Source organism: Lithobates pipiens, unplaced genomic scaffold, assembly GCF_037356315.1.
Source record: "Lithobates pipiens isolate NorthernLeopardFrog02 unplaced genomic scaffold, aLitPip1_a1.2 Scaffold_1, whole genome shotgun sequence".
Classification (NCBI taxonomy): Eukaryota; Metazoa; Chordata; class Amphibia; order Anura; family Ranidae; genus Lithobates; species Lithobates pipiens.
The window spans coordinates 170,034,337-170,046,379 of NW_027507685.1; the positions used below are offsets into that span (position 1 = coordinate 170,034,337).

The 12,043-nt window shown below is 45.5% G+C and overlaps 1 protein-coding gene across 8 annotated transcripts in view; it reads left to right on the top strand.

Annotated features, from left to right (window-relative positions):
- Nucleotides 1–12,043, top strand: part of ATP2B3 (ATPase plasma membrane Ca2+ transporting 3) — a 435,183-nt gene that overhangs the window by 133,801 nt on the left and 289,339 nt on the right. For all 8 annotated transcript variants that reach the window (XM_077478862.1, XM_077478864.1, XM_077478865.1 and 5 more), the window contains exon 3: nucleotides 2,025–2,363. In XM_077478862.1, coding sequence (XP_077334988.1) covers nucleotides 2,162–2,363 — 202 coding nt within the window. In that variant the 5' untranslated portion in view covers nucleotides 2,025–2,161. The remainder of the gene's footprint in view (nucleotides 1–2,024; nucleotides 2,364–12,043) is intronic.

The window sequence follows — 12,043 nt, forward strand, 5'->3', positions numbered from 1 at the left end:
GCACACCTGCAACATAACAGATGTTGCGGAACTACAAGGCCTGGCAAGCTTTTCCAGTCTTCTTCTATGCCTGCACCTTCAGATCCCCAACTACCCTAGAACCACGCAGACAAGACACAGGTGGGCTTGCCCCCTCATCCCTTTAAACTCGAACACAGGTTCTGAGGCTAATTTAAAGCAGATAAGGCACCGAGTGAGTTTAATTACCACCTTAGTCAGTCACAGAGCCTGTGTAAATCCTATGTGTTTGGGTTTAAAGAGTTGAGGTGGCAACCATAGACACAGGAAGATGTTAAAAAGGAATATATTTTAGATACTCAGGCAATTTCATGTCCCCCTTCCTCCCTCTGTTACCTGTCCTTACTAAAACCTTAATTTGCTCTGGGTCTGGATCAGCCCCAGGCATTTTTCTGGTGGTCCTCTCGTGGCTTTCTTACGCACCTTTTGTTCACATGGTCTGCGTTTGATAGGTTTTTGGTCTTGAGTCTTTGGCCTGTTGAACTTGCACACCCTGTTCCATCTGACTATTCGTAAAGATGCCAAACTCTCCTTGCCATATTGTCCTATCCCAGAGCTATATGCACGCCAGCAATAGTTGGCATCATATCTATTTTTGTCAGCTAAGAGAACTATTGCTCGGGCCTGGAAAAAAAAAACAAGGTTCCTTTTCAGGGTGTGAGAGACTGCACAACTGCTGTGATGCTTAATGAACAAATGTCCAGTATCCTCAAAGACTCTCATGCCAAGTTTCTTAAAATTTGGAACCTTGGCTTGCGTATGCCTTCCCCTGCTCCTTCTGGGTTCCTGTCCCTAGTATTTCCATTTTCTGGGTGCATATGTCATACTGCACTATTGTTCAGAACTTTGCCTGTCCAAGCCTGATGTTGTTGTCCATGTGGATTCTGCCTGAACTATTTTACTTAATTGTTTCTATCTATTAGGTTTAGCATTTTTTGTTGCTTGCATTTTTGGCACTGTATAAGCCATTGCTGAGCCTATCATCTACTAGGACCTCCAGGTAATTTTCCAACCTAGATTCCCCCAGAGGTTCTCCCCCCAGTGTATAGATTGCATTCATATTTTTGCCACCCAAATGCATTATTTTTAATTTTTCTACATTAAACCTCATTTGCCATGTATTTGCCCACCCCATTAATTTGTTCAGATCTTTTTGCAAGGTTTCCACATCCTGCGGAGAAGTTATTGCCCAGCTTAGCTTAGTATCATCCGCAAATACAGAGATTGGTCTTGCTGCTTCCTAGGTAAGATTCCTTTCAAGTCTGAATGCTGCCAATATCCTCTCAGGCCTGCCCAAACCCCACCCATAGGCAGAGCCCACCCCCTCGCAATGGTTCTCCTCATGGGCCACCGACAGTCTTCTCAGCACTCCATCTTCCACCCGACTCCCTGCCAGCATGACTCATCCATATTTAAGGGCTGGCTCAGCTGCCATGACAGCCCCACTGCTGGGGATTGGCTGAGCTCCCCTAAGTATGCAGATCAACCCTCCTGGCCTCCACCTTTCAGTTTCCAGAATGTTCTCCAACCTTCCAGAACCAGGGAGAGGCACCAGGGACCTGCCTGTATGAGTCATCCAGCCCTGAACCATAGTAAACATTTGACCCAGATTCAGAGACTAATTTTAGCACGAGCCAAAATATAAATTTGCCTGCACCTACACTAGTGGCACACTAGAGGGCGCTACAAATGTAAGTACTTTCCCTTGTGCTAATCTTTTACCTAAACTTCGGCTATGTTGTGAATCTGAGTGATTCACAACCTATGGTTCTTCAATATTTCCAAATGAGGTGATATTTTAGCTGGGAACATATTCAAGTGTTGATCCAACTTGAAGTGTTCGTGGGGGAAGTTGATTTGAAGTTGATTGTGACAAGAAGGAGTATTTTGAAAGCTAACTAGTTCTATCTATGCATATCATACTGAAGTTGCAACTTTATGTGAATTGGTTATGTGACTAGTGATGGAGTTTTCTTATCATTCTATTGCTTTGTCTTTCTTTGCAGGCCCATCATCTATCCGGCACACCCACTGATACCAAGCCTGAAGACTGTGGCCACCAGTTTTGGAAAACAAAACACACACACTCACTCACACCGATACCTACTCTCCTCAGCCAGGAAATAACATCAATCGAGTGAAGATGGGAGATTTGAACAGTTCAGTGGATTTTTACCCAAAGAACCAGCGGAGAGAGCAGAATCATGCCGGAGGCTTTGGCTGCACTTTACAAGAGCTGCGCTCTCTCATGGAGCTGCGAGGAGCAGAGGCCATTCAAAAAATACAAGATAGTTATGGTGACGTCCATGGCCTATGTAGGAGACTAAAGACTTCCCCAACTGAAGGTAAAGTCCTCATTTCAAATCCATCTGTAATCAACCTAATGTGGTGAACCCAATTATGCATTCTCAGTACAAATACAATGTATGTAGAAGGACAATATATGGCTGGACGGTGGGACCAAAGAATGAGCAAACCGCGACCTCAGTCTGTGTAATAGTTATGGGGGAATGTGCACAGAGCAGTCATGTGGTTAATATGAGATTGGACATCTATGTCCCATGAGCTTCTCATTGCTCTCACATGTAATTTACAAAAGGTTGAGGTGCCCCTTGGCCAACAGAGTCAGTCTGGCACCTATGGTATTGATCATCAGCTTGTTTTAGGAAAATGCATGACTTCCTTGAAAACAGGAAAACATCAGCCTGCACTCCAATTAGCTCGTATTGCTGTATTTTAAAAAATCGGTGCGTTGACTGCATGCAGTGATATTTCCAACCCTATACCAGCCTTCCTTGACACGTTTTACCACTCCTGGCTTGCTTCCATGGAAGTGACTTCCCCTAAACTTGCATCACTGTATGCCAGTGCTCTCCAAACTGTGACCCGGGGCTGGATGCGCCCCTTAGTTGGTGGAATAGTTCCCCAAGGGTCGGGTAAAGGCAAACAGACACCAATGATGGGGCACCATTCCTTTCACTGATGCCATCATTGTGGCAGTATTCCTCCCACTGATACCAATGATGTGGTATTGTTTATGCCCATTGGTCACAATCTGGCCCCCCTAAAGCCTAAAGGACAGTAAACTGGCCCTTTGCATACAGCAGGTGTCTCAAGACTTTCTAAACAGACAACACACTGATTATTACAAAATACTGCAAGAAGAGCTAATTGGAAGTTTGGCTGATTTTTTCCTATTGTCAATAAATAGTGCAGACAGACTGTAATGACCAGCACCCAAGTTGTCTATGTGCAAAAAGGCCATTCTTGAGCTATGGATCTGTATGTGGTCAGGTGGGGTTGAAAACCTAGTCTTTGTTCATTGTGCAGCTTTTTCTTTGTTACCTTCATGATCGGGTGGCTTGGATGGCAAGGACCACATCATTCCATTTAGATTCGGCCACCTATATGTGAAGCCAAGTTTGGCCACTTTATTTTGTGTATATAACCAGCTTTAGTCTGCAACTGGATGGTCAGTTTAGTTCATGACTATCTCAGAAATTTCATGTTTATAGAAATTTGGTCTGTGTTTATATGATATTATATGATATTATAAGTTTAGAATAGCCTTTCTCAACCTTTATTGGAACGGAACCCTTGAAATAATTTTTAGTCCTCATTGGCATCTGTTACTTCTTTGCAATTTTGTTTCTTTGTCTTTTTTAATGCCTGTTTTCTAGTAGGTTTATTGAAAATTTCAATGGTGTCAAAAGTAATTTTCAGGTCTCAGGGAACCCTTCCGAAAAACCAATTCATTGATTGTGAGTGGAGAAAAATGCCTCTTACATTGGTGGCTACTGTCTTGTGGTACCAATGTCGCTCTTACAGCGGTGGTGGTCAGAATGTTACCCTTACAGACAGCTAAAAACATCATTGGGTTAATTCAGATGGCTCAGCAAAATGGCATTGACCTCGAAATTATGCAGACACCATCAAATGGGAGGTCAACCAACTACAGGTAAAGGAATCTCTAGCAACCTCTGGAGGAACCTGAGGGTTCCACAGAACCCTGGTTGAGAATGGCATAGCCAGTTTAGAATATGACTGGACAGTGATATTAGAGAGTAAGAGCACTGCAGCTAAACATCAGATGTACAATGTTGTCCTGTGGCTGGATGGGGATGAGTGTCATTTAACTGTTGGTACATATTATAAACCAGTCTCAGCCCTAGTTCACACTGACAGCATCCACAACTTCGGGGGCAATTTCAGAGACATTTGTGCGGTTTGCTGCACAGATGTCAATGGAAATCACACCTGCCAAAAATAGTACAGAAACTACTTTTGGGAATCGGTGTGGCGTCGCACTGATTCGGACGGTTCCATTGCGGCCAATAGCTGCCGATTTGGCATGTGATTTGACATGAGTAAATGTACAATGGCATTCTTCACACACATAGAGCTCTGGCAATAAATCAAAGACCAAGGTAGTTCTGAACCACTCTTCTGCCTTTTAGGTTACACTCACACTGCAATGGATTCAAAAGATCATCCACCCCAGTACAATAAATGGGCAGGGATATGCTTGTGGCTTTACAATAGAAAATAGTAGTCAGCTGTGGTCAGAATGCAGTTTGTTGAGTTTTGGCTGCCACATTGCAATGATCCGACCATTGACACATGAAATGCATTCTATGACTCGCTGCATTCATTTACACCTGTCCTGTTTCTTTAGGGTGATTTAAGAAATTTGATTCTACCTTGCTTTATAGTACCCCTATACCACCATGTTCCTCATGTGGAATGCATATAGTTCATATTTTGAAGTCCTATTATTCTGATCATCACACATCTGGAACCATATGTACACATAACAATCAATTAGATTCCCCTGGTGCCAAACCTGTGGCCCAAGGGATGCATGGGACACTTTGGTACCAGCAGCCAGCAGCAAACTCAGTAATTCAGTTAGGGTGATTTAGTAATTGCATTCTCCACCACTTTCTAGTCACCCTATACCACCACTTTCCTTATGTGGAATGCATATGGTTACAGATGTTTGATGTTCTATTAATCTGAGTGTAGCGGTACCCCCGCAAGGGCAGCTGGTAGTTATGGTCCGCTCTCACCACACACAGCCAGGCACACAAATCTTCAGACACTCAGTAGTCAAGAAGCAGTCCTTGTACTTTGTTTTTATGTTTTATTGAGGGGATTGTAACTTGGATGAGGATAGGGTAGGTATGGGATGCCCAGTTGATTGTAAAAGCAATATAGGGACTGAGAACTATATACGACACCTCCAGCATATACAACTTCCTCTCTTCCTCCAGGACAAACTTGCTTGCAGACTATCACTCCCAGAACCAGCTAGCACTGAATTGCAGGGCTGATGCTGGTTCAGCCAGGCCCAAAGCAAAAATGCCCCTTGCACCGCGGGCTCCTATGGTGTAGCAAAAATGGTAGTCCCAGTGCTAGCTGTCCCACATGGCTACTGATCCCAGTACTACCTCTTTAGGTCCTGCTAGCCCTCCTGGCTGCAGCTGCCTCTTTCATCTTCCCATGCCGCCACAGTCCTCTCTGCTGGCTCTGCACCCATCCCAGACTGCTTGCACCCAGTCCTCTCAGGCATGCCTCCCAGTCCTCCTGACTTTGTGCCACTCACCAGCCCTATTGGCTGCACCTCGTTGTTCCTCCTAGAGACTTGCCTGGCAGTGTTCTCCTGCTGTCCTCTCCTTGCTCCCGTACCACCTGTCCAGGACACCTCTGTGTGTCTTGAGGCCCAAGGTCACCCCCCAGACTGGGGAGCTCCCTCAAAGGCCACTGACAGCCTAACACTTCATTTCCAGTTTTCACCCGAACAACTCCTCTCCAGCTGGGTATTTGAGGAGGCCTGCCAATCAAAGTTGGGGATCGGTCAGGGCCTTCAGAATACTACAAACAGCTCTACCTCACCTCTCTTCATAGCTTTCTGGAAGGTTCTGGAAATAAGTGGGGGATCTCAGTGATGCTGCCCGTGAGTCATCCAGCTCTCCCCTTGATTTCTGCCAACTCGGAAACAAAAGCAAGCAGGCCTGGCTGCCAGCCAAGCCTGCACACATTTGCCTACAGTGACAAAAAAAACTATCACACCTAGCACACTAGAGGCTGCTACACTGAGCATTAAACACTTGTAACTATATACAGCCATACTAATCAACTAGACCCCTGGTGCCCAACTCAGGGGGGTGCATGTGGCTCTTTTGTCCTCAGGTCCCAGCAGCCAGTAGTGAGAGGAACGACTTGCAAAGGGGCTGTAAAGGCAGTGATCTCTAGCATTCTCATATAGCATATCCCCAGTCTCTAACAGTCCCCCCCCCCTCCCCCCAGGGATATCAGGAGCGCTGTACCTAGTACGTTGACCACCACTGATTTAGATCATGCAGGAGACTTTAGTGGTGGTTACATGACCTCAGTTTCATTATGTTTGCTAACCATTAATAAATAAACCAATTTACAGAGCAAATCCAAAATAACCAATTGGCTGATATAATGACTGGTGGGACCGTCACATGACTTAAATTATTTCAAGCATGTCTCTTACAGAGCAAGGCTGGGCACTGGTGTGTCTATCATCTGTAAAATGGGTATTTTCAAGCATTTTGAGTGTGAGTAAAGAGTGGCATGACTAATATCAGTTATCGCTCTTTGGATTGCATATTCACATTGTTTAAAACTGTAATTAAAGAATTCTATTGTAGGTTAAAGAGAACCTATATTGTAGGGAAAAAAAGACGTATAGAGGACAAAGGACTAGTCACCAGTATTGCCCGTAGGCTCCCTTCAACAGATCTTTCTCTAGTACTGACTTACCATGCCTAGTGCCGTACTTTGTCTATGTGTGGAGGTGGTCATCCTGGTAGAGGAGCAGCTATTTGCGTCCTCATGTCAGAGTTTGATGACTGATATGATGATGATGAAAGAATAATCAAGCAGTATAGGTGGAGGAAGCACAGATCAATAGAATGGATGCAGCAGAAGCAAGGGGATCCTTGCACTGACAGTCCTCAGGTACAACTTGCCCTCCAGCAAGGAAACCAGTGAGCAGAAAAGTAGTGACATCACCAAATTGCACTTCAAATCTAGTGAGACTAGCAATCAGAGGCAGCAGCCGTACCTTAGATCAATGTTTCTCAACTCCAGTCCTCAGTCCTCCAGTGCCCACCACAGGCCATGTTTTCAGGCTTACCATTATTTTTCACAGGTGATTTGATCAGTTTCACTGCCTTAGTAATTACCACAGCCGTTTCATGTAAGGGAAATCCTGCAATCATGACCAGTTGGGGGTACTTGAGGACTGGAGTTGAGAAACATTGCCTTAGATGATCTCACAATGCAGAAATACAGCAATGAGCCTCAAGGCACAGAGAGCGCACTGATTCTTTTTCAGGAGGAATTCAAGACAAAAAAGTTGCTGCTTAGGCACAATTATCACGTCTACAGTATATGTCCTGTATAACATAGCAAATCTTCACTTCATGAGTTTAGGTCTACTTTAACTTTTTCCCACCGACGTGACAAATATATGTGGCCCTACTACACTGGTCTTTTTTTTTTTTTTGGGGTAGCATATATGCTTATCTATCTCCCTTTGTGCTGGGAGCGCGCCCCACAGGGCGCTCCAAGCACAGACACCGGGGTCTCACTGAGAACAGCGGGCCTGTATTAATGCTCGGGACCCGGATCTCCCTATTCCGGGTCACCTGATCGCCGTGGTAGCCTCCGATTGGCTACCACAGTGGTGATCAGTCACTGTCAAGCCTGCCCCCCTGTGTTTTTCTCTTTGTGAACGGAGAGGAAAGATACAATGTAATTTGTACATGGTAAGACCTACCCTGAAAATAAGCCCTACTGTGACTTGTTGCCAAAATTAATATAAGACCCGGGCTTATTTTCAGGGAAACACGGTAGTTGTGATGATATGTACGGTTTTACTAACACATGTCAAAGTTACAAAATTGTACTTGGGCATTCAGGTTTGTTTTAACCTTAGTTGTGAAGGGGTTAAACATATGTCCTCATGATTACCTATTTACCATTTTAAGTAGCATAGAGAGTTGTCACCTTTTCAGATTTGTAGCAACGGAATTTTGGGCATCCTGTCAAAGTTATTTTTGTTATAAGCAGAATAATACATAATTAAAATATGATTTCTAAAATTAATTAAAATAAGGCATGAGCAATTTTTTTTTTTAAACTTATGGTAATGTTACATTTCTAGGCCTAAATAATTTACAGTAGTTAGGAAAAATTGGCTCACATTAAGAATTCATTAAGGCATTCTAAAAATAAGAGTTCAGAGGCGATGCCATTGAAAATAGTATTTTCCATCTATAGCAGTGGTCCCCAACCTTTTTGGCCCCGGGGACCGGCTGCGTGGAAGAAAATTGTGCCAAGGCCCGGTGAGACTAGGGGTGATGTACGCACAAACGTAGGGGGGGGGGGTGGTAAGCGAATTTTGCCGGCAATTTATCGGGCAATAGCTGGTGTTCGGCTGTTGGTACTTCAGTCATCATGGCACCATGGTTGGTATGGTGTCAGAATGATTGAAGCGCATTATTTCTTATTTCCTGAAAGGCTCCATGGCAGCATACGTGTGGGTAGCCCCGCCTCCACGATTACCCAATAGGACCCAACTCCCATAAATCTTTGCTCCTGGCCACTATCAGTGTTCCTTTTTTGTCCTCCCCAGTAGGACCAGATGGTTTCTTTCCTGGAAATAAAACTTCACGACGATCGATTGGCTGATTGACTGAGAAATTTTCCTCCGATAGGCCCTGACTGTTAAGCAGGGTATGGAGAGTATTTGCAGAGTAGCGCTGAAGAAAGGATTTCCTACCTGAGTGCGCACGGTCTGTGTCCCGTTGTTATGGGTGACCATTATCTGCTGGAGGTATGGCGTGTGTGTTCCAGTCCGTTCGGCCAGGTGATCGTTGGTGGAGTGGTGAGCCTTTTATCTATCCATGGCAGCATTGTATTTGTGTGTATTTCTTTTGTTTGTCTTGCGGTCTCCTCCATGCCGTTTGCGTTCGCTTCCGCGTTCCAGCAAACCTCTCTCCTACTTCCGGGTTATGCAGGCGTTCTGCGCATGTGCGAACCCGGTATGAGACCGAGGCTTGGTTCCCGCGCATGCGCGCGAGCGCCTCGCGTCTGACGTCGGCGATGACGTCACGGGCGCCAAATTTAAAAGGCTTTGGAAGCTGTCAGAACCCTGGGAATGTTTGCAGTGGTCGCAGCGACTTCCCGGGGCTGTCAGCGCGGCGGTTTAAGGTAAGAGCGTGTCCCTTAGGCTGGGGAAATGCTTTTAAAAAAAAAAAAAAAAAAAAAAAAAAAAAAATGTGTGTTTTATTTTTCTCTTTAGTTGCAGTGTTTCTTAAACTGTGGGTTTATTGTGAATATGGACGCCTTACTGCCTCCTAGTGGCCAGCCCGCTCATGTTAGGTAGGTCTTTAGTATTTATGCTTTTTATATATTGGAGAGAGTGTTTGGCATAGGTAGGATTGACTGTATATCCTTTTCTCTCTCTGTCTGTTTTACCCTTACAGCCCTTCTGGGTCTGATCCACAACCTAACACTTCTAGACGCAGTGGATCATCAAGATCACACCGCCATAAATCCTCCTCAAGATCTAGCCAGCATAGGTCAAGATCTGAACAGCATAATAAGAATTATTCTCACCCCCCTGCTGCTCACTCCAGCAAGCGTACGGAAAAATCATGCTGGGGGTGCAGGATGCCTGTTCCTTCGGACGTATCCTTATGCGATCATTGCTTCTCCAAAGCTGCAGATGAAAGGGATGATGCAGACCAGTGTTTGGAGTCAATAGTAAGACGGGTTGTGAAGGAGTCTCTGCAGGAGAGGGACGCTCTACAGCTGTGTGAATCCCCGTCAGAATTATTGGCTCCTCCACCTGGAGAGAACCCATTGCAGGAGACATGGGAATCCTCTCAGCCAAGCCGCCTATCTGCTCCCATCTCAGATAGTGAATCTGACTGTGAGGATCCTGGTTTAGGTTTTGACTATGGACTGGTGCCTTCATTGGTCAAAGCAGTGAGAGAGGCTCTGAAGTGGGAAGACCCTGTTACTTCCCCACCAAAGCAGAGAAAGTTCTTTAAACAGCTCAATAAGGAGCGACAATTTTTTCCCTTCCTTTCAGAGTTGGGTGACATTATTACCGAGGAATGGAGCAAGGTGGATAAAAAGGGTTCCATGCAGTCAAAAATCCTGAAATTATATCCCTTTAAAGAAGAGGATGTGAAGCACCTGGAGTCAGCACCACTGGTGGATGCAGCGCTCATGCGTTTGGTGAGATATGTAACCCTACCCTTAGAGGATACGGTATCCTTTAAAGATCCTTTGGAAAGGCGGATCGATTCAGACCTTAAGAGGATATATCTGACTTCTGGAATGGCTTGCAAACCAGTGCTTGCAATGGCAGCGGTATCCAAGGCCATAGAATCCTGGGCTGATTCTGTAGAGGAATTCCTGAGGGGTATTTCTATTGAATCAGCAAAAGACTCCCCTATTCAAGAAATCAGGATGGCGTCTGCCTTTTTGGGGGAGGCATCTATTGATGTTATCCGCCTGATATCTCGGGATATGTTAGCAGCAGTCTCAGCTCGCCGTGCGTTATGGCTCCGTCCATGGCTGGCGGATCCAGCATCCAAACAGGCCTGGTGCCGTATTCCCTTTGAGGGGTCATCTTTGTTTGGTAACAAGCTGGATACTGCCATATCCCGGGCTACAGGTGGGAAATCTGGGTTTCTTCCCCAGGACAGACGTCTTCAAAATCAAAGGCGTCCATTTCCTAGAAGACAAGGCCCTGATCGTGCCAGGGAGGCGCGGAGCTATAGACCTGGTCGAGAATTCTCAAGGTCATGGAGATCCAGGCAATCTTCTTTCAAAAATACCTCAAAAGGGGGTTCGTCCGGCAAGCAGGATTCCGCGAAATCCTTTTGAAATTGGGCCCGCTCAAACTTGTCAGGTGGGGGCTCGTCTTCTCCACTTCAGGCATGTTTGGGCGGCCTCAATTCGGGATTTTTGGACTGTAAAAACAATTTCCTCAGGTCACAAGTGGGGTTTTATCAGCACCCCAAAGCTAAGATTTATTCCCACAAATCTTCCAGAATCAAAAGAGAAGAAACAAGTCCTATTGACCTACGTGAACTCTTTACTGGATCAAGGCGCAGCCGTTCCCGTTCCAGAAGAAGAACGTGGAGAGGGCATGTATTCCCCTTTGTTTCTGGTTCAAAAGAAAAATGGCACATGGAGGCCGGTAATAGATTTGACCCATCTCAATTCCTTCATTCGCAAAGAGAAGTTCAAGATGGAATCTCTGCTTACCATCCAGCAGTCCGTGTATCTGGGGGACTGGATGATATCAGTCGATTTGAAGGACGCTTACTTCCATGTTCCCGTGGCAAAGGAGTTTCAACAATACCTCCGCTTTGCAGTAGGCATTCAACATCTTCAATTTACATGTCTTCCCTTTGGGTTAACAACGTCCCCACGGGTCTTCTCCAAAGTTCTTTTGGCAGTTGTGGCCTTTCTCAGAGTCAAAGGTGTTCGTCTCCATCACTATCTCGACGACCTTCTTCTGCTATCCCAGAACAAAGATCAGCTCTTGGAGCACAAAGACCTAGTCATCTCCACTCTACAGGAGTTCGGGTGGCTTCTGAACTTAGAAAAGAGTCACCTAGATCCAACTCAGTCTCTTGTTTTCCTAGGGGCGCAGTTCAACACAGCAGAAGGTACTATCGCCCTTCCAGAAGAGAAGGTTGGAGTCATACGAGACAGGATTCATGCAGCCCTTGCAGCATCCCATCTCTCGGCTCTCCAATGTCTGAGGGTGATTGGCACAATGTCAGCCACCATTCCCATGGTAAAGTGGGCCCAGTGGCACACTCGTCCCTTTCAGAAGGGGTTTCTACAACAGTGGGACTTATCCAGCCAGACACAGCGCATATTCCTCACTCCAGCCATGAGGACGTCTCTTCTTTGGTGGCTACAGGGGAAGAACCTGCGCAACCACCATTCAATCATTCCC